The sequence below is a fragment of the Didymella exigua genome (assembly GCF_010094145.1).
Source record: "Didymella exigua CBS 183.55 unplaced genomic scaffold M421scaffold_5, whole genome shotgun sequence".
NCBI classification, from domain to species: domain Eukaryota; kingdom Fungi; phylum Ascomycota; class Dothideomycetes; order Pleosporales; family Didymellaceae; genus Didymella; species Didymella exigua.
In genome coordinates, this window is record NW_022984779.1 from 202,716 (window position 1) to 222,455 (window position 19,740).

At 53.4% G+C, this 19,740-nt stretch overlaps 7 protein-coding genes across 7 annotated transcripts in view; 3 read left to right on the forward strand and 4 right to left on the reverse strand.

Moving 5' to 3' along the window:
* M421DRAFT_98685 (uncharacterized protein) overlaps positions 1 to 97 on the forward strand; it is a gene marked incomplete at both ends in the record, with an annotated part of 3,115 nt that extends 3,018 nt beyond the window's left edge. Inside the window, one exon of the mRNA XM_033598645.1 lies at positions 56 to 97. Within this exon, the coding sequence (XP_033451808.1) occupies positions 56 to 97 (42 nt within the window). The remainder of the gene's footprint in view (positions 1 to 55) is intronic.
* Positions 98 to 1,395: 1,298 nt separating this feature from the next.
* Positions 1,396 to 4,091, reverse strand: M421DRAFT_417330 (kinesin-domain-containing protein). Its single transcript, XM_033591417.1, has 3 exons — positions 3,676 to 4,091; positions 3,216 to 3,625; positions 1,396 to 3,165 (listed from the first exon to the last, which is right to left on the reverse strand). The coding sequence occupies exons 1-3, from the start codon at positions 3,884 to 3,886 to the stop codon at positions 1,564 to 1,566; spliced, it is 2,223 nt and encodes a 740-aa protein (XP_033451809.1). The 5' UTR covers positions 3,887 to 4,091; the 3' UTR covers positions 1,396 to 1,563.
* Positions 4,092 to 4,808: 717 nt separating this feature from the next.
* M421DRAFT_417331 (uncharacterized protein) lies at positions 4,809 to 6,894 on the forward strand. Its single transcript, XM_033591418.1, has 2 exons — positions 4,809 to 5,133; positions 5,179 to 6,894. The coding sequence occupies exons 1-2, from the start codon at positions 5,045 to 5,047 to the stop codon at positions 6,677 to 6,679; spliced, it is 1,590 nt and encodes a 529-aa protein (XP_033451810.1). The 5' UTR covers positions 4,809 to 5,044; the 3' UTR covers positions 6,680 to 6,894.
* A 609-nt stretch (positions 6,895 to 7,503) lies between these two features.
* On the reverse strand, positions 7,504 to 10,402 carry M421DRAFT_55427 (uncharacterized protein; the record flags this gene model as incomplete). Its single annotated transcript, XM_033595303.1, has 5 exons — positions 7,504 to 7,776; positions 7,857 to 8,614; positions 8,916 to 9,248; positions 9,297 to 10,217; positions 10,270 to 10,402. 5 exons carry the CDS (start codon positions 10,400 to 10,402, stop codon positions 7,504 to 7,506), a joined length of 2,418 nt encoding a protein of 805 aa, XP_033451811.1.
* A 284-nt stretch (positions 10,403 to 10,686) lies between these two features.
* Positions 10,687 to 12,427, reverse strand: M421DRAFT_55605 (dihydrolipoyl dehydrogenase mitochondrial precursor; the record flags this gene model as incomplete). Its single annotated transcript, XM_033595319.1, has 5 exons — positions 10,687 to 11,304; positions 11,356 to 11,577; positions 11,626 to 12,108; positions 12,162 to 12,241; positions 12,304 to 12,427. 5 exons carry the CDS (start codon positions 12,425 to 12,427, stop codon positions 10,687 to 10,689), a joined length of 1,527 nt encoding a protein of 508 aa, XP_033451812.1.
* A 294-nt stretch (positions 12,428 to 12,721) lies between these two features.
* M421DRAFT_89859 (uncharacterized protein) lies at positions 12,722 to 16,801 on the reverse strand (the record flags this gene model as incomplete). The annotated part of the gene is made up of 5 exons (XM_033597803.1): positions 12,722 to 15,222; positions 15,440 to 15,453; positions 15,625 to 15,823; positions 16,369 to 16,497; positions 16,549 to 16,801. The coding sequence occupies 5 exons, from the start codon at positions 16,799 to 16,801 to the stop codon at positions 12,722 to 12,724; spliced, it is 3,096 nt and encodes a 1,031-aa protein (XP_033451813.1).
* Positions 16,802 to 17,141: 340 nt separating this feature from the next.
* On the forward strand, positions 17,142 to 19,393 carry M421DRAFT_417334 (putative cytoplasmic asparaginyl-tRNA synthetase). The gene is made up of 2 exons (XM_033591419.1): positions 17,142 to 18,966; positions 19,028 to 19,393. The coding sequence occupies exons 1-2, from the start codon at positions 17,363 to 17,365 to the stop codon at positions 19,152 to 19,154; spliced, it is 1,731 nt and encodes a 576-aa protein (XP_033451814.1). The 5' UTR covers positions 17,142 to 17,362; the 3' UTR covers positions 19,155 to 19,393.
* Positions 19,394 to 19,740: the final 347 nt, after the last annotated feature.

Here is a 19,740-nt window from a genome sequence, read left to right on the forward strand (position 1 = left end):
TGTGGTTGTGGAGCAATTGCACGCTGAGTTGAGCGCGTTTTGGTGGGGTGCGCAGGATACTGATATGCGCAGCTTACTGATAGAACACGTTAACTAATGAATCTGTGCATTTGTCAGCAAGTATCTACAACCTAGGAAGTAGCATGCAGAGGAGATGCAGTTCAATCAGAGCTATCTTAGTTTCGCGCATCAAGCAGCTCGCCTGTCTATATCCATCGCACCTTCCGGGCTGGCGTGCGCTAACCACAAGAAAGCACGATGGGCAGGGGAGGAGCTCTCGGTTCAAGTGTATTGGGAGTTACGCTGGTGGTTCAGACCAGCGCTTCCGTTCATCAAGAGACGTGGGTTTGGGCAGGAGCAGTTGAGGGCGTACATACAAGTGATTCTTTGCGTGTTGTGTTTGTGTTTGGTAGAGAAGAGCTGAGGGAGTAAATGAGCGAATGACTAAGCTAGCGTGCATGGGCGAATGACTAAGCTAGTGTACGGCAGGTGCGCAGAACCGCAAGACACTCATGGCTCAGTAGTTTCGATACTCTGATGAGCATACGAGGAACAGGATCAAGTACAGTAGCTGAGAATGAGTTTCTCGGTTCGCTTTGACCTACATCCTGATTTTCAAAATTCTGCCCCTTCAAGCTGCGACCTTCATAGTAGTGACAGCCAGTCAATTGGTCAAATGCTGCACTTGACTATCACGTAAGTCCAACACCTGTTAATCCACTGAACATCTCAATTTTCTTCGTGCGTGTCGCTACGCGACTGTACAGAGTTGACCGAAAGTCAAATCCAAGGCCCCACATCATCATCTTCCGGACACCGCGCCTGCTCACCGAACTTGCCTGTTCAGACAATATTGAGAAACATCGTCGAAGACTGATCTCCAGTGTTTCCCTGATTCAATCTGGTCTGCATCCTCTTTTCTGTCGGTCAAAAAGTTGATAGTGCGAAGTGTGTTGGCGTTGATGTGCGCACACATCACAGTGAGCAATGACCTATTCGGGAAAATGGCTTGACTTGCGAGCCGCTTATGGGAGGAGGCAAGAATTGCGATTCCATTTGTACCGGCGGTTTATGCGCGGTCATGTCCAAACTTAGGCATATCGTGGTAAGAACCTGCTTTACTTGACAGGAACACTACGTTCGGGGGAGCTGAAATGTCGACTGAGTAAGGAAGGCGGTTTCATGGAGGACAGAACGAGGCCCAACAGCCATAGCAATATACCAAGGACCCCTGACCGCAACAAACAAGGATATAGTGCTATCAACTTTGTATGACTAGCAACGAAAAAGCACTGTTGGAGTCAGTCAAGCTTGTCGGCCGTATCCGAACCCAAAGAACATGCTATCCTCTTGAACTCGATGTACAAGTGACGTTGATGGGGGCACGTCTTGAAGGTAAGATGCTATTCTCATGCTACTTATGCTATGCTAATCCATGCGGAACAACACGCTCTCCGCTCAAACGCCCGCCCAATGCGAATGCTTTACGCTCATGCCATGCTATGCAACTTTAATCAAGAAGCGCTCCAAAACTCCACGCTGAAATGCAAATTGTGGCGAAGCTCAGAAGTCGTAATCGCCAACAAGACTCAAGCCCATTCTCATGTTCTCCACTGTCTTGCCGCTGACACCCTTCAGCATGGCCAGGCTCGCCAGGTCCTGCACCTCGGCGTTGTCCATTTCCATCAAACAGTTCACGATAGCGTCAGCCTTCTTCGAGCCCACTCCCTTCAGCGCTTTGATCTGGTTGACGTCGCGGCTGTTAATGATCTTCAGGAGATGGGATGTTCTTGGTGTCTGTTCGCCAGAAGTTGTAGACTCGAGATCGTCGCGGAAGATGGGGAGCTTCTTGAGTGTCTTCTTGGGCTTGCGAGCCGTCTTTGGCTTCGCGACGAAGCTGTTCTCAGATGTGAACGATTCATCATGGTCGGACTGTGGCGGTGGTGTGAAGTTGTCGCTCTCGGATTCAGCATCGTCTCGGAAGATCATCTTCGGTCTAGAGACCTTCTTGTCTGCCTTCAATGGTGCCATTAGACTCGAGACAGGTGCCGGTGCAACTGGTGCCGACATGTGCTTGGGCCCCTCGTCGCGCTTTGCTCTTATCCTATCCTCCAGATTCCTCATCTTCGCTTGGAGTTTTTCGTTGCCAGGGAAGTACGGCTCAGCCAAGCGGTACATACGTAAAGCGTTCGCGTCCTCGCCTCGTGCGTGATGTTGCTTGGCCATGAGTAGAAACTGTAGCCCCTGAGACTTCCCATCGTCTTCCTTCGCATCGATTCTTTGTTCCAAGTCATCCAATCGCCTTTGAAGTTCATCAGAAAGTGCTGGTACTGCAGCTGCAGCGTCTTGTAGCGCCTTCTCGGCAAGCCGCTCATCGAGTCTCTGCGCGATTAGCGTCTCGATCGCCTCCTTTGTCATGCCAGCCTCGACAGTACGTGCTCGGGAAGTGCTATCAGCTGCGCGGAATGTCTTTGTAGGTCGAGTGCCAAAGGCGCTGCTAGGTTCCGCCGCCCGCTTTTGCGCTTCGGTTCGTCGTATGCCTTGATTCTGGGAAGTCGAGTTAGCCACACGTGAGACAGGCTTACGAGAATCAGAGTATACAGAAAAGGCCTTTACGGGCTTTTCTCCCTTCTTCTCCTTTCCTGTCTCCGTCACGTTGACATTGGCCGCTGCCGTCAGAGCGCGCAGAGGTTGTCGCTTGATGGTGGCCCCGCCGATGCTGCTCGTCACCGCGAGCGGCTTCGACATAGTCCTGAGCACCGGATCATTCTCCACCTCCGCGACTTCGATCTTCTTCGTGCGACTGGCGAAATTCAAGGAGCTGATAGTGTCGAGATGATATGCGCGAGTCGGCGCAAGGTTGAGAATCATGACCGTCAAGCCCTTGTTTTGACCGAGCCCAAGAATTCGTGTCATTTTCGACTCCCGATACGGTATCCTGTTCTGCTTCTTGTTCATGGCCTCGACACACTGGGCGAGTACGAACAACGACTTATTGATAGCAGAACTCTCAACTAGGCGCTCCTTGTTATTCTCTGTGCGGCGATTGTCTTCGGATCCAGCTAGATCAATACAAGATGCGCGGCTGACGCGGACTGTGGTCTCGGTGGTCTGTGTGATCTTGACACAAAGTACGGCGTGCGATCGAGAAGAGTGCGCATTGAGCTAGGCTAAAGTCAGCATACGCTGGTAGCCTTCCAAGCAAAGTACCATACCTTGGTCGCAGACGTCGAGCGGTTCATGTTCGCCTGGTCGTAAAGTTGCTCGAACTCCTTGAGCGTTGTACATGGCTTCTCAGTCAAACCGACAACGACTGTCTTGCCGTGATTGTCGCGAATGGGAAGGCCAGATGGTGTGCGCTTCTCTGGTGGCTCGAAGAGGTCGTAGACGCGATCGCAGTAGATCTCGAAGTACTCTAGGGCGACCTCGACCTGTGCAGCGCCGGCCGAATCCTTTTCAATCTTTTTGCACCGCCTGTAAATGGCGCTCAAAAGTCGCGGAATCACACCACGGTCGGCCAGCGACTTCCCTCCTCGCATTGTATGCGTCTTGCCAGTACCGGTACAGCCGTGGGCAAAGATCGACAGATCAAAGCCATTGAATAGATTCTTGACCGTTGGTGAGACTGTCCATACATTAGCGTGATGCCGACGATGTATGGTGATGATAACGTACTCTCGGCATCGAACAATTGTTGTTGTGTGGCCTCCTGCTCATACACGGAGCTGAATTGAAAGCTGAAAGACTCTGCGTCATTCTTCGGGCTCGGTAATCGTACGACTGTAGGAGCGGACTCTCCTTCGAGGGTCTCTGCGGAAACGATCGTGTCCTTGTCTAGCTCTTGCTTGAGCAGTGGCCTTATTCGTGCAACGACGCGTACGCTCATGTTGTTTACGCGGAGCGGTACTAGAGTGCACGCGCGGAAGTAGAGGTAAGAAATGCAAATGTACAAACGCGCAGCAACAAGCAAAGCACGCAGCCTAACCGTGACGTCGATTCGATCTAAAGAGGATGAAGGCTACCCTGGTACGCCATATTTTGCTTTGACCGCCTCGCTCGTGGTGTTCCCATAGCAACGAAAGGCACGTGCCCCCATCTGAACTCAGATATCGACACAAGGCCACGATCTGAACGACGGAGTTGACGATGCATTCGGATCTTTCGATCCTGCTTCCGTATCCTTCTGTCAGGTTACGTATGGTTCGACCAGAAGCCCTGCGGCTTGGCCAGAGGTCTCGAGGGCCAGAATAGACCCGTCGAAAGTCAAACAGTCGAAGTCCAACATCAATGAGGATGTCTCATCATTGCAGATTCATAGTTATGTCTTGCGTGCCATGACGTGCACCTCGATGAGAAACTGCTCTCTACCTGGCGCCTTTCAGCGTCTTTGCGCTGTAGCGGAGCGTTGGCAAACCTTGGGTTTCAGCGCCCGACTTGGTAGTCTATAAACGATGACAGGTCGAACGTCCCGCTGAGCCTCACTGTCATGCCGTGGGCCGGTTAGTCGCTTGCATAGAATGGAGAGGTTGTCATTGTTCGGCGAGCCGCCCAGATCGCAAGGATGCATTGTGCTGCTGCCTCTTGATTGGCTCACACGTAGCTCCATTCTGAAACACCAGGACTTTTGTCTCGAAGCACGACAACCACTCCTCCAACCAGAGTCAATTATTTTCGGAAACGACCCGGTGCCGCCTCTAATATGAAGCCAATTGCGCCAGTACTACATGGAAAGCTATTGCCGGCTCAGACGTAGATTAAGGTGGGTATGGACACCTCAAGACCAGACAAAACCCCTGCTGGCGGTGAGTCTCGCACAGTGGTGCTCTAGACTTGTGCGTTGTCGAGTGATTGAGTCGAACGGTTTCTCCATTCTCTTCTTCATCTTTCAGCGTAGCGTTCTCATTCCTTCGGTCGTCCTCTTCATAATCGTCTATCCCCTCGATCACTTTCGATTTCTCTGTTTCTGCTCTTGTCCAGTCTTGAACGCGCGCGTCTCCTTCGTTCTCCACTTTCCTTCACTTCGTCATACACGAGTCCATCCACGATGGCTTGCTTGACTTCTCTATTGCTGCTGGCAGCGTCTTCTTCCCTTGTTGTTGGAGGGCCGTTGCCCAAAGGCCACAAGAGACAAATGTGAGTTGCTTGCGTATTTGTGCTGTACTACGCTAATTGAGGCAGCTTATCCAGCTACACAAACACGACCTCAACGGCTTCTTCGACTGTCGACCTGTATTCTCTCGGATCGTCAATACCCTCGCTGAGTGCACCAATTGCCAACGCAGAGACTGCTGTCATTATCGAGCCCGTTCAGCCGACTGTCTTCACGCAGACAGCACCTGCCATTACATTTCTTCTTCCGGACGGTCAAGCCATTGCTACTCAACCACAGCAGACGTTCTTGTCAACATCATACATTGCCACCATCAACCCAATCCCTACCTCGGAATCCAAATCAAGCGCCGTGTCACCAGATGCTGCTGCTTCGTCGTCGGCACCTGCCAAAAGCCAGGCATTGAGCTCCTTCCCGGCGAAGGGCCTCTCTAGTTCAAAAGCGGAGGTCGAAAGTGAGATGTCGAGCGCCACTCAGACGCCTCCAATGTTCACCTACTCGCCTGAGGATACCACAACGGCAGCTTTCTTCGCGCCGAGCACATTGACCCCTAGTTTCACCTTGGCCAGCTCTATTGCCGTCAGCTCTGTTCTTGAGAGCTCTATTCGTTCAAGCTCGGCTGTTGTCAGTGCCACTCCGTCCGCGACTGGAGGCCTGCCAGCGCAGAATGGCACAGGAATGCCCGGCTTCACCCACCCGGGCGCGAACCAGGGCTCTGCTACTCTCAGCAACGCCTTGTTCAGTTCCTCTGGCCTGAGCTCATCATCGGCTGCGTCAGTGTCGCAGGTAACGCCTTCGGCGCTTGTGAGCTCCGCAGGGTCATCACTCCTGGCTTCAAGCTCCGTGCTTCCTGCCCCAGCAAATTCGACCATGATCACCTCATCCCGCCTTGTTGTTACCAAGACACTGTACACTACCGTGTTCCCCACTGCTGCCGCCTCTGAAGCTCCCGGTTTCTCAAGCATCACGCTATCTTCAACATTGAACCCTAGCGCGCCAATATCCTCTGCTGCCGGTTCGAGCTCAGCTGCTGCTGCCGCACCTGCGTCTTCTTCCATCCTCTCCTTGGTTGTGCCTTCGCCCTCGGCCGAACTTCTCCCATCCACGTCGTTGCAAGTACCGCCTGTGGTCATTATCACACAGTACACCACCGTCTTACCATCAGAGACACCTGCGGCGTCTTTAGTTCCATCGTCTTCCTCGCAACCGGCTGGGTCTTCTGTTGCGCCTTCCTTCGCGCTTTCCTCGTCTGCATACGCCACGTCTAGCGCTTCGACTTCCCCCTCTATACCTGCGTCCAGTGCAAAAACTACACCTACCCACTCATCGAGTGCTATTACCTCGTCTTCGGTATCAGCTTCAAGCGAGCCCATTACTTCCAAGACCTCATACGCGATTACGAACGTAGAGCCGTCGCCTACAGAAGCATCCGTGACGCCCACTGCTTCCACGTCTGAAGGGCCATTGATCATAACGCCGATTGAGCTGAGCCAGATCTTCACTGTCACGGTGACAGAGAGGGAGAAGGAGACCGTCACTGCTACAGTTACGGCCACAGTGACAGCGTGAGCGCCGAATGCGTAGGAGAAGATGCAAGAAAAGAAGAGTCCGGGATCTGAATAGAATTGGCGACAGGATGACGCAGGTAATAGAAGGCCTAAATTTGATACCCAATACCACTATATAGCAGGCCTATAATCGAACAGATAATTTGTAGACGGCAATGTTTAGTCTGAAGTCTACAATCTAGTGATTGCTACTACGAATACATACTTACGTCTGCTGCATGTGAGCGCGCGTTCTTCCCCGTCATGTACGGCAGGTCTTACTGTGCGCCCTTGGCCAGGCCACCAGTGAGTGCTTATACGTGTCACCCCCGCACGTAGATTGCGGCTGATTCCTCTTCATGTCAGCAACAGATCTTAGCCGAAGGCTTTCCGGTTCGGCTTCAACCATATGGCTGTCATCGCCAGCCCCGGCTCCCACTTCAACACCCACCCTCATGCTTGGCGTCAGCATAGTCAGCCCTGTAACCCGGCAGGTATACACTCTTGGTCGCGGCCAAGGAATTGCCGTGTACTTGCTTGCGACCGTAATGACCAAGGTCAGCCGCAGAGCTGCTTCCCACAGGTTACGAACTTCGGCACGAGCGCCACCGATTCAGTAGTCAAAACATGTCTGTGTTTGACTTCGTGGATAGTCTTTGTCACCTTGAGAACATCTGGCCAGAAGAAGCTGCAGGGGTTGTGTTCATTATGCCGTTCATTGATGCTTCCCATCGTGATTCGTCTATGTCAGGCCGCAGATAGCGCCCACAGACCTGAGATCTAGTTTACAGTGACACGCACATGCTTCCTTTCTCTTCCCTTTGACCTGCTCCTTCATTTGCTCATCTACACGATCATCTCCAACTCCCTAGCGTACCCTAAGGTATTCTCGATGACCTGATCGCTAGTGACCAAGATGTCCTTGCTCTGGTAGTCGTCCTCCTGCTGAGGGAAATATATCCTGCCGTCCTTGACGACCCAACCAGACTCGCGCGCAAAGTCGACGACGCTACCTTCTGAGTCGAGGAACAACAGGGATTTGGCGTCGGAGACAGGAATCGAGGGGTATGCGCGCTCGCTGCATGAGGCGATCTCCTTGCGGATTGTGCCGATGAGGATCTGCTCAAGTGTGTCAGCAGTGATTCCTGCTATTTGTTTCCTGCTGAAGTCTTGGGGAGATAAAAGGTGGCGCGACTGACCTCTGAGAACATCCCAAACTCCTCGCTTGGCACCCTCTCGCCCTTCGTCTCGCCCCACACCCTGTCATAGCTTCCCTCCATAAGCGCTTGCTCAAGCCTTATCGGATACTGAACGAACTGGTCGTCCTCAAGGCCCTTGCCCTCCTGCGCCGCCGCCACCTCCAGTGTCTCGAGCAGTGTGTGGAACCCAGCGTAGTCGCCCTCACTCAGCAGAAGCAACAGGTACAGACCTGTGACTTTGCTGGCCTGGCTGCCGTCTTTTGGTAGAGAGGACACAGGCAGGGAGTAGAAGGGCTGCAGCTGCTGGAAGTAGCGTGTGAAGGAGACGGTGTCTTTGAGGCGGATGGAGATGATGGCGCCGAGCTCGAGTGTTTCGCGCGCGGCTTGGAGCTGCTTCTTCGGTGTCTTTTCTTGTGGGATGAGGGCATTGAGCTGCAGGAGGGCCATCTTGGCCTTTGAGAGCAGTGTTGTGGCATGCTGGTAGTTCTTCGACTGAAGCGACTGGTGGAGATGCTGGAGCGCGGAGTGCAGTTCTTTCTCGGCCATGGTGACGGGAAGTGTTCGTGGTTGTCTGACGGGTGGAGGTGAAGGAATTACGGCTGCGTAAATGGGCGATGTGGCGTGTCGTGAGCTTGGAGATGTCGCCGTGTTTGTTACAGCGGGCGGTGGAAGCTGAGGCGGCGGAGCTAGAGCGCTGACGCTATGACCCGATGATGTACCGCCAAACACCTCCACATGGGCATACGACAAACTGTAACCTTCAAACACGCGATTTCGGATGTATGCCATGCCTGCTGTGGTGTAAAGGACCTCGGTCACTAAAAACACAGATGTAACAGCTTTTGGACACAGTCAAGACAAAACCTGCATTGCTTCTTCAACTGTTGGCGCGGATGACCTGCATGGTCACACTGTCTCACCCGAAGAACAGTTCAGGCAACGAGCAGCATTGCAAGCCGGCAGCCACAGGGGCCTATTGGGATCGATAAGGCTGACTCATCTATCCAAAACGTGAGACTGACCCAACCTTGTGGCGTCCAGGCTTACTTCATCTTCTACCAAATCTGCCCCCAGGTTTCTTACCATTCCTATCTTTACCCCTGATCTTGAGTCTTTGATAGTTCGCGTGTGCATTAGCGGAGATTTTTCTCTTAACTTTCTCCACCACACCCTCCTTCTTCTCAGCGGGCTTAGCTGCTTGCTTCGCTGGCGCTTTACGCTTCTTCGCTGAGTGAGAAATATCGCTCGCGTAGTCGGAATCGTCCTCGTTGTCAGAGAGTGCAGGTTCCGCATCTGCCTGGGCTTGCGTCTCTGGCACGGATGCCGGAGTGTCCTCTTCGTTGTTGTGCTGGAATTCTGGTACGGGGTTCGGCTTGACGATATTGGGTCGCACTGTTACCGTTAGACCGTATGCTCGGAGACATGGATGTAGAAACTCACTATTTGTGCGTCTTGTCTGTCTTTTCAACCCTTTCTTCTTCCACACCTTCCTTGGTTGGCCATCTCGGCCAAGCTCTTCCTCTTCTGATTCTTCGTCCTCTGATTCTCCGCGATCAACACCGAGCGGCATCTCCATCTGGCTATCATTGACCTGCACCTCTGATAATCGAGATTTAGAGGGTGCGCATATGCCCTCTTCTTCCATCTCCAACTCGCGCATGATGTCAGCCTCCTCGTCTAGCCTGTCGTCCTCGTCTTTCCGCATATTCTGGATCATAGCGCTGAGACTTCTCACTGTGCCTCTCCTCTTCCATGGCGCAGGCCTCGGTGTTGTCTCGTCCGACTCCTCAATTCTGTCCAGCGCATTGTCTCTCCTCAGAAACGCCGGCGTAGCTAGACCTCTCAGTGTAGAATTTGGTGTACCTTCCTCATCAAGCTTCCTCTTCTTTGGTGTGACGAACTGGTTGAACAAGTTCCTCTTTGTGATTGAGAGCGGCGTCCGCTCCCCTCTTATTCTTGACGCCGAAGATGCTTCACTCGCTGCTTCTGTGTCCTTCTTTGTCGGCGTCTGAAACACATTGGGCTCGATTTCACCGAATATTATACGGCGCTTGCTTGGAGTCTCTGCGTTGAGGTTGTCGAAGAGACCTAGCACGATACCGTCTCGTTGCGGGGTAGGTCCAATGAATGCAGGTCCTTGTGGTGACAAGTACTCAGATGCTGCATCTGCTTCCTGTGTGGCTGACTCTTCTCTCCTTTTGCGCTTGAGAGGAGTAAGCTCTGACGCTGTCGGTGGTGCTTCGTGCGTTCGTTCAACATTGGAAATCTGCTTGCGGCTCGCTGGTCGTTTTGATGGTGTCTGAGGGGCTGATTTTGTAGCCGGCTGAGCTCGTAACTTGCTGTACTCCTTGTACTTTTGTGCTGCTAGTGGTTAGCAAGCTTTCTGCATAGGTCCGGTATGTCGCGTGCATACAAATCACCACGTCCGCCTTGATATCCTCGCGTCCAGCTTTCTTGCCATTATGTTGCGCAGCAAATTGTTTCTCCCAGGCTTTGAGATCGTTCCGGAGGGCGTTGCAGCGCTGTTCAAGCTCTGTAATGCTCATTGTGAGGATGTGAGTTGCAAAAGATGATGGTCTTTTGATGACGCCGTGGAGGCCGAATTGAAGATCGCGGGAGCGCGACGCGCACGCGCAAAGGCTAGCAGGGGTCTTCAGCCCTACCGCGTGCGGACCGAGCATGCACATGTCAGATTGTCAACGACCCTGGATTTTGAACAAGCATTGCATCAGATATATTACAGATACTATTCACAACTCCCCCGCTCGAGAGCTCGATAATTCATGCCGCTGATGCTGAAAGGGAACCCCACACGAAGAAATCCGGGAATCTAGTAGTGAACAGCCTTGTCGTAGGTGGCCATGGCAGCCTCCTTGAACGCCTCAGCAAGAGTAGGGTGAGCGTGACATGTGCGTGCAACATCCTCTGAGCTAGCGCCGTACTCGAGAGCAAGAGTGCCCTCAGCAATCATCTCACCAGCGTTGGCGCCGATGATGTGGATGCCCAGTATCCTGTCGGTCTGGGCGTCTGCGAGGAACTTGACCATGCCCTCGGTGTCGAGGTTAGTCTTCGCACGGGAATTGGCAGAGAAGGGGAAATTTCCGACATTGTACTTGATGCCGGCCTCCTTGAGCTCCTGCTCGTTCTGGCCAACCCATGCAACCTCGGGGTGAGTGTACATGACCGAGGGGATGGCACCGTAGTTGACGTGGCCGTGGCCCTTGGTGATGTACTCGATGGCGGCGACAGCCTCCTCCTCGGCCTTGTGGGCAAGCATAGGACCGAAGGTGCAATCACCGATAGCGCGGATGTGCTGGATCTTGGTGCGGTACTCCTGGTCGATGATCAGGCGGCCACGGTCATCAGTCTCAAGACCGATGTTGTCGAGACCGAGACCGGCAGTGTAGGGGCGGCGGCCGATAGCGACGAGAACGACATCAGCGTCAATCTATGAATAGTCAGTAATTATTATTTCTGAAGGTTGTACGGCGCAACTTACGCTCTCGGCCTTGCCACCCTTGGCGGCCTCAACGTTGACCTGGATACCCTGCTCGGAAACCTCGCCGGCCATGACCTTGGTGTTGAGCTTGAAGTTCAGACCCTGCTTCTTGAGGATCTTCTGAGCGTTCTTGGCGATCTCCTGGTCCATACCGGGACCACCAATCTGACCAAGGAACTCAACGACGGTGACGTCGGAGCCGAGACGCGACCAGACGGAAGCCTATGGCATTGTTAGCGGAAGGATCTGCATTGTGGGACATCTGCCTACCATCTCGAGACCGATGATACCGCCACCAATGACGACCATCTTCTTGGGAACCTCCTGGAGCGCAATGGCGCCAGTGGAAGTGATGACCCTCTGCTCATCAATGGTCAGACCGGGGAAGGGTGTGGCCTCAGAACCAGTGGCAATAAGAATGTTCTTGGCGCGGACGGTGGTTTCGCCGCCCTCAACGAGGTTGACAGCGATAGTGTGCTCGTCCTGGAAGGCGCCAGTACCCTTAATGTACTCTACGTTGTTCTTCTTGAAGAGAAACTCGATACCCTTGGTCAGACCAGCGACCGAGGTGTCCTTCGCCTTCATCATGGCGGGGAGGTTGAGCTTGACATCGTTGACCTCGATGCCGCGGCCCTTGGTGTCGTGGAGGATCTGGTGGTAAAGGTGCGAGTTGTTCAGGAGTGACTTGGACGGAATGCAGCCGACGTTCAGGCAGGTTCCGCCGAGGGAGCCGCGCTTCTCGATACAGGCGACCTGTGACTCTATTAGCTGCTGCTTACGTGCCTATTTGCGAATGTCCGCCGCACCTTCAGGCCGGCCTGTCCAGCCTTGATAGCCGCGACATATCCCGCAACACCGCCACCGATGATGACCAGGTCCTTCTCCTCTGTCCAGCAGTCAGCGCATGCCCCTAATCCCCACTTCTCATCTCCACGGAGTGTGGCGTACCAGATTCCGTTGCGTAGCTGCGTCGTAATCTATTCTGGAAGTAGATGTTGGATGCGCAGAATGTGCTGTTCGAGACGGGGCGTGTCACCCTCTGCACGGCGCGGGGAGCCAGAGACCGGAACATTTTGATGTAGGCGGATGGAACGAGAAACCAAAAGGAGCTGCGGTGGCACAGCTGCGATGACGGACGTCAATGGATGGGTGGGTGGACTGGAGGTTGTTGTTGAGCTTGGACGAGCCTTTACTTTTGCGGGCCGGAAGTCCAAACATGCGCTTGTTCGGCCGCGAACAAGCGCATGGGTAGCCATTCCGCTCTTGAGTGGCAACGTTAATTGGTCAGCTCAGCCTCGTCAGAAGCATCACGAATACCATACGGAAGGCGCAATGTGTGCTTGGTGATGAGCATTGAAAGTGGTAGTTAATCTTCTTCTAACGTGTTCGTGGCCAGAATCCTGTTCAGCACGCCGATTACAGCTTTGCATCCCCACTTGACCGTCTCCTTCTCCGATCTTTCGACAATGTCGGTCTTGCCCACAACCTTTTTGAGGAAGAACTGTAGTCCTGCAACCATCTCGGGTGCCTGGTCGACCTCAACAAACGTCTGCAACAGAGATGTGTCTTTCCTTTCCTCCTTCGCACCCTTCTGCGTTTCGAGAATCGCTGTGACGAGCATGACCTCGACGAAGGTTTTCGTCTTTGGCTGCAAGTATGGGAAATTGAGATTCTTGAGGCAGGTAATGGACAGAACGCGCTTGGCGATCAGCGTTCCGTAAAGCTTGCCCTGGTTGACCAGCTTCCGTATTGACACAGCCTTGCTGTCTTCTGCCTCGTCGTCTGAGTCTGCGCCGCCATCCTGGTTCTCTCCAAGGCTCTTGAAGATGTCCCAGAGGGCGAACTGAAAGCTCTTCCGTGTCTTGTGGTCTGAGCAAACCTTTCGCGCAAGGATCGTGTAATACGGATTGTAGGTCTTTTCGGCTCCTGCGCAATGGATGATGACCTTGGGTATCTCGACTTCTTGTGCTTTCTTCAGATTCAGCTTGTTCAGCCGTATCTGCGCATCCTTGAAGTCGGTAGCAGACATAATCGAGACGTAGATGGCTCGACGCACGTCTGTGTTCATCCGCTGCTCTCGAGCCAGCTGAGCTAGATCCACTTCGCCATCTTCATCTTCCTCCTCGAGCTCGACCCGCTTGCCACGCGGCTCTTTCTCTTCTTCTTCTGTGCGCGAGTCGTTCTGGCTTTGGTTTTTCCAGCTGGCGCCCACCAGCCACCATTTGCCCACCTTGTCTGTATCTCTTATGTCCTTCAAGCCAACGCGTAATGGCTCTGTGGCTTTGAGATTCCTGGAGTTTAAGGTACCCAGCTGCTTCTTCATCTGTGTTGTGCGTTCCCGTGTAATCGAGGCTCCAGCTAGACCTGTTTTCATCTTGTTATTCTTCAGATTGTTGATAGTCTCGATCATGAATTTCGTTCTGACTGGCAGATTCTGCTGACCAACACTGGCAACCGACTTCTGCAGCAAAACGACAATGTCCTTGAGTGCAGTTGGATCATCTTGGCGCAATTGGGGACCTGCTGCACGCACAATCCTCAGCAAGAGCTCCGTGTTGATCTCGGAGAGCTCGTTGAGGAAAAAGCGAATGTAGTCAAAGACAATGTTGCTGCCAATGACTTGGAAGGTATACAGTTCGGACACTAATGACATGAGGTTCGTAGTGTGCTTCCCGGCACCGTCCTTGTTCGGTTGATAATGCCTGTCGAACTCAGAGACGATGCGCTCTACAATCTGGGCACCGAAATCGGGTCCAACGACCTTGTAAACCGCTGAGATGAAACCGGCATGCAAAATAATGAAGGGTTCGAGGAGAGCCGAGGGGTCAGAGAGCATGTCGATGAGCAGATTGATCAAAGTGGTGTTGACATAACCACGAGGATTAGTTGCGTAGATCTTCTCGATATCTTTCAGGATTGTGAGGATGTTGGCCTCTGACAGTCTGTTGATGAGACCCTGGACCTGACGCTTTAGACGCATGAGTGCTTCGGCATCGGACGAAGGTGGCCCTCGCAGAGCCGGAGGTATGTATTTCGTGGTTGGAGCGTCGTTAGCCGCCACTGGCGCAACATATGGGTTCTCTCGTATTCGAGGTGCTGGTTCTGCGTCTTCCTCGTCTCCTGATATCTCGTCTTCAGAGAACGGGTTCTCAATATTGCCCTCCTCATCGTCCATATCGTCATCCAGACCTCCATCTTCAAGATCTCCATTCTCGTCGCCGTCTAGATCGTCAGTATCGAGATCATCGTCTTCGGAGAAGGGGTTCTCTAGTTCGTCCTCCTCATCCTCGTCCGATTCTGGCGCTGATGGGGCAGTCTTCCCTAGGGCTTTGCGCCTCTTGCTTGCAAGCCAGTCCTCATCCTCTGCCCGTTTCCTCTTCGATACAGGATTCTCGAGTGCATCGTCGTCGCTGAAATCCCCGAGATCACCAAAGAGGTCGTCCAACCCATCATCGTCTCCACCTCCTGCCGACTTCTTTCTCTTGCCTAATTTCTTCTCCAGTGCGCGGATCTCCCTCTCTTCTTCGTCGAGTCGATCCTGAACGGCGCGAGATACATAGGCAAGTGTGGGCGAGTCGTCGCTTTCCTCCGTTGGAGCCTTCTTCTTCAGAATGCTCTTCGGCGCTGCTTCCTTCTTTACAGGAGCTGGCTCGTCGTCGCTTTCTTCCCAGTCGACCTCAGAATCCTCTTCTTCCTGCTGCACTGGCGCCTTCCGTGATCCAATCTGCGCATGTATAACTGGAGGCGGAGGTGCCCCTTTCCGTTGCGTTCGTTGCGTCTTCTTCTGATCTCGTTCGGCTTTGCGCCGATCTTTGCGATTTACTGGTCCATTGCGTCCGCCGCTGCTCTTGCTTTTATTTCCAGGATCTACTGGTGTTAGCACTTAGATGAATCCGCAGGGTGATTCATAGTGATTACCAAACTGATTTCGCAAATCTGCAGGCAGTTTCGGTCCTCCGTATTGCTGGCGCATAGTGTCGAAGGCTGAGAGTTGCCGCAACAAAAAAGTCGCCCAAAGCCGGGGTTTGAACGCGCTAGTGCTCGGTGGTCTCCCCCGCGGCGCAGCCCACTACTTCGTACGCACCTCCACCCATGGCGCTGAGCGTATAGCATCACACACATACACAATGGGGCGAGAACACCTCACCAATGATGAGGTAAGTCGGCCAGTCAGTAGGAATCTCAGCGCACACTGACACTTCCCAGTTCTTCACTCAACTCGCCAACCTCTTCGAGCACAACCGCACAAAAGGCCATGGCAGCGTCTACCTTACACAGAAGCGCCTGACATTTGACTCGACATCGACGCCGGCTACGCCCACAAAGGTCACTGACGATCCGTTATGGGACACACATCCTGAGAACCCGCTACCTGTTTTGATCCGTGCATCCAACAACAGGAGCGACAAGAAGGCAGGAACTGACAGGAAACACGTTGCAAAGATCGTTCTCAGCACAATCGTAAAGCCTGATGATATCGACACTTTCTACATACGATATGCGGAGGCGTGCAAGACTGGCATGTCATCCTTGAAGAAGAGGGACAGGAAGAAGGGCAAGAAAGATAAGAAAAAGAAGAAGGTTGCGGGATAGGCGCACTGAGGCAAAGCCGGAAAAAATTATCCCATATCTATCTACACGGTAGAAGGAGAAACCGAAATGCGCGCATGAACGTCGATACAGTGCAGGGCCGGTACGTGGGATGGAGCAACAAAGCGTCTGGGGGTTGAGGTCGCGTGCTCGGACTGGTCGCACCACCGAACAGGAGGAATGACTCAAGTGCAATTGGAGTGATGGAGTCATAAAAGATGCACTTTGGTTCAGCCATATACCCACAATGACACATCATCAGCACACACTGCAGGCTATGCATGGATCAACTCATCTACTTCTTCTCTCTACTGTTGAACGACCTCAGATTTAATGGCAGCGGCTGCCCCATCCAAGTCGCCCTCTGTGTATGGTCCCTTCGCTCCTCATCTGTGTTGGGATGGATGAGAGCGGACAGCGGACCTCTGTTAATCACCAACCACGGAATGAAAGCTCCGAACTGCTCCGGCGTGAACAAGTTGACTTCAAACATGCCGATTGGATGGGGTCCAAGAGGTCGATCCCAGATCCTGTAGATGCGGAGTTCGGGAACTATGGCAGACGTTAGTATTTGGTCTACGTGTTGAAATACGTGGAACGCACATTCTCGCCGTATGCGTTCCCAGAGCTCGGTCGCAAATTTCAGCTCCTCTGGCTCAGACTGCAGGAAGTAGATGTGAATGCTAGCTGCCGTCAGTTTTGGACCTCTTTCAATTGGATAGCCATGATCTGCGTACTCGAAACCACCACGATCGCCATTGGTGATGGGCGATACGAAAGAGGTGTACGCTACACTCTTCTTTTCTGCTGGTGGGTTTACATATGACTTGCCATCTGCAGCTTTCTCACTGGGCATTGTCAGCAGTGTCTTAGCCGGCTTGGACCGTTCCTGCATTCATACTCTGGCAACGGCTGGAGATTTTGGTAGCCTTCAAGAGGTGAAGGATATGTGTAGAGAGTGGGTTCTGACATGCTGGTATACCGAGTCAATTCGCAGGTGACAATCGAGGTGCTGCAATGGGTCTTCGGAAGATACTATGCTTATCACATACAGAGCATCACATGGCGCAATTGAGGCCATGTTTGTCAGCGCGCATAATTCCGCACATGAAGCAAGCGTGCACGGGACTACAAGAAGGGTACTTAGTAAGCTACCTTTTACTCGAGTTCTTTACGGACTCGCAAACTATTCCTCCGGCGCATTTACGCCCGAAATGACCAAAGTATGTTCGAGACAATGTTGGTGGTTATCTAATCAGAAGCCCCAGACGTTGCATGAGTCGCACAAGAATCCGTGGTCGGCCAATGAGGGGCAGTGCCGCGGGGCTCAATGACTCCGATCGCACCTGCCATATAATTTCGAGGACAACAGCACAGTCGCTGCTGACACACTCCACATACTCAATTGCTGCCCACCATGGCGGACGCTACCTACTACATCGACGAAGACGTCGGTCAAGATGCCCCCGAGCGAACAGGTGACGAAAGCCTGCCCTACAAGTCCCTCGCATATGCCATTTACCAGAAGGGCGAGGCCGCCAAGTTCAAGACAAGAAAGAGTGTAACCGGCGAGATTGCTGAGGGTGCCGAGCCCTCATCGATTCTGGAATACAAGGATGCGACCAAGTCAGCGCTCAAGAAGGCGGTCAACGGCGCAAAGACCCTGAAGAAGAAGGCCGGGAAGGAAGGTGAGCAGCTTGCACTTCGTGCGAAAGAGCAGGAGGCGCGCGACAAGGTGCTCGAGGAGGCTAAGAAGGTTGTGCTCGAGGAGGACAAGAGCCTCCCTGCGCCGGTCAAGATCAAGCTTGACGACACAGACTCCAGCAAGATCACACTGGGCGACGGCAAGGATGTCAAGGGTACACGCGTCAGGGTGTTCGGTCGTGTGCACCGTGAGCGCAAGCAGAGCAAGGTCCTGTTCATCACATTAAGAGACGGATATGGCTACATGCAGGTGGTCCTTACCGGCAAGCTGGCCGAGACCTACGATGCCCTCACCCTGACTCGTGAGACATCCATGGAGATTTTCGGTGAGCTGAGGCAAGTGCCCGAGGGCGCTCACGCTCCTAACAACCGCGAACTTCACGCCGACTTCTACAAGATCCCTCAGATCTGGAAGGCAGCGGGTGGTGACGATGCCATCACCAACCGTGTCTCGCAGAACACCGACAACCAGGCGCAACTGCTCGACCTCCGCCACCTCACCCTCCGTGGCGAGACAGCCTCCAAGGTGCTGATCGTCCGCGACGCCGTCGAATTCGCTTTCAACCAGGTCTACAAGGAGATGCGCCTGCGCAAGGTTTCGCCTCCTGCGCTCGTCCAGACCCAGGTCGAGGGTGGTTCAACGCTCTTCGAGTTCAACTACTACAACGAGAAGGCCTATTTGACACAGTCCTCGCAACTCTACCTTGAAACATGTCTTCCTGCCATGGGAGACGTCTACTGTATCGAGAAGTCTTTCCGCGCCGAGAAGTCTCTCACACGCCGCCATCTCGCAGAGTACACCCACGTCGAAGCCGAGCTGGACTACATCAACTTCGAGGACCTGCTCAATCACTTGGAAGAGGTCATGTGCCGCGTCCTTGAGGTCACTATGTCGGACCCTACTATCAAGCAGCACATCATGGACCTCAACCCCAACTTCCAGACGCCTTCTCGCCCCTTCATGCGCATGAAATACTCAGATGCCATCACATGGCTCAATGAACACAACATTCCTAACGAGGAGGGCAAGCCGCACGAGTTCGGTGATGACATTGCTGAGGCTGCCGAGCGCAGGATGACGGACGAGATCAACCGCCCCATCTTCCTGACACATTTTCCTGCCCACATCAAGGCGTTCTACATGCTGAAGGACCCCAACGATCCACGTGTCACCGAGTCCGTGGACTGCTTGATGCCAAATGTCGGTGAAATTGTTGGTGGAAGTATGCGTATGGACGACAACGAGGAGCTGATGGCTGCGTTCGCGCGAGAGGGCATCGATCCCTCGACATATTACTGGTACACTGACCAGCGGAAGTAAGTTTTGCCACCTTCCGAACCTCCATTCTATGAAGCCCACGAGCTAATGTGCATTCAGGTACGGGTCCTCGCCCCACGGTGGTTACGGTCTGGGTCTCGAGCGCTACCTCGCTTGGTTGTGCAACCAGCACACCGTCAGGGACTGCTGCTTGTACCCACGCTACTTCGGTCGCTGCAAGCCTTGAGCGGCGAGTCCACGAGCGAAGCTGTGTGCTTCTGCCCTCTCCAGTCCCTTCACGCCTTCTTCAAAGGGAGCCTCAGCAGCCCTTGTGCAAATGCGATCTTAACGGGACTCAAGCGGCCACGGAGCTTGATTGTGCACGACGCTGTATGGCGTATCACTGCTCCAGGTACAACAATGAATCACTTACGTCCAATCAGTCTGTTCTTCACGCTATCAGATGTGTGTGATGCTTTAGTCCGGTGAAACGACATGCTTGGTAGATCCTGATAAGATCGCCTGGGCTGCACCGTGTGTGTCCAGCGTGTCCAGCGTGTCCAGCGTGTCCAGCGTGTCCAGCGTGTTTTGACAGCGCGCAGTAGTGTCGTGTTTCGTCAGCCTCGTTGCGCAAGGGCCACCTTGCCTCTTGCCTCACTCGCACGCTTTCGTCATTCACAGCCTGGCTATGAGCACTCGCGAAGGCGTGATCAAAACGACGGGCAGTCACGAAAGAACGACCTCGGTGCTTCGATGATCGTCAGATGCTCAATTCCCTCTATCTCAACGTGATGTCCTAGCTAAATCTACAAAATATCATGCCCATGCCATCC

Excerpts from the sequence above, each read along its gene's own strand:
- M421DRAFT_417330 (XM_033591417.1), bottom strand. The coding sequence starts at position 3,886 with ATGAGCGTACGCGTCGTTGCACGAATAAGGCCACTGCTCAAGCAAGAG. Across the intron at positions 3,626-3,675 it reads ACAATTGTTCGATGCCGAGA|TCTCACCAACGGTCAAGAAT; the intron begins GTACGTTATCAT and ends ATGTATGGACAG. Across the intron at positions 3,166-3,215 it reads GCTCGACGTCTGCGACCAAG|CTCAATGCGCACTCTTCTCG; the intron begins GTATGGTACTTT and ends ACTTTAGCCTAG.
- M421DRAFT_417331 (XM_033591418.1), top strand. The coding sequence starts at position 5,045 with ATGGCTTGCTTGACTTCTCTATTGCTGCTGGCAGCGTCTTCTTCCCTT. Across the intron at positions 5,134-5,178 it reads AAAGGCCACAAGAGACAAAT|CTTATCCAGCTACACAAACA; the intron begins GTGAGTTGCTTG and ends TAATTGAGGCAG.
- M421DRAFT_417334 (XM_033591419.1), top strand. The coding sequence starts at position 17,363 with ATGGCGGACGCTACCTACTACATCGACGAAGACGTCGGTCAAGATGCC. Across the intron at positions 18,967-19,027 it reads TGGTACACTGACCAGCGGAA|GTACGGGTCCTCGCCCCACG; the intron begins GTAAGTTTTGCC and ends ATGTGCATTCAG.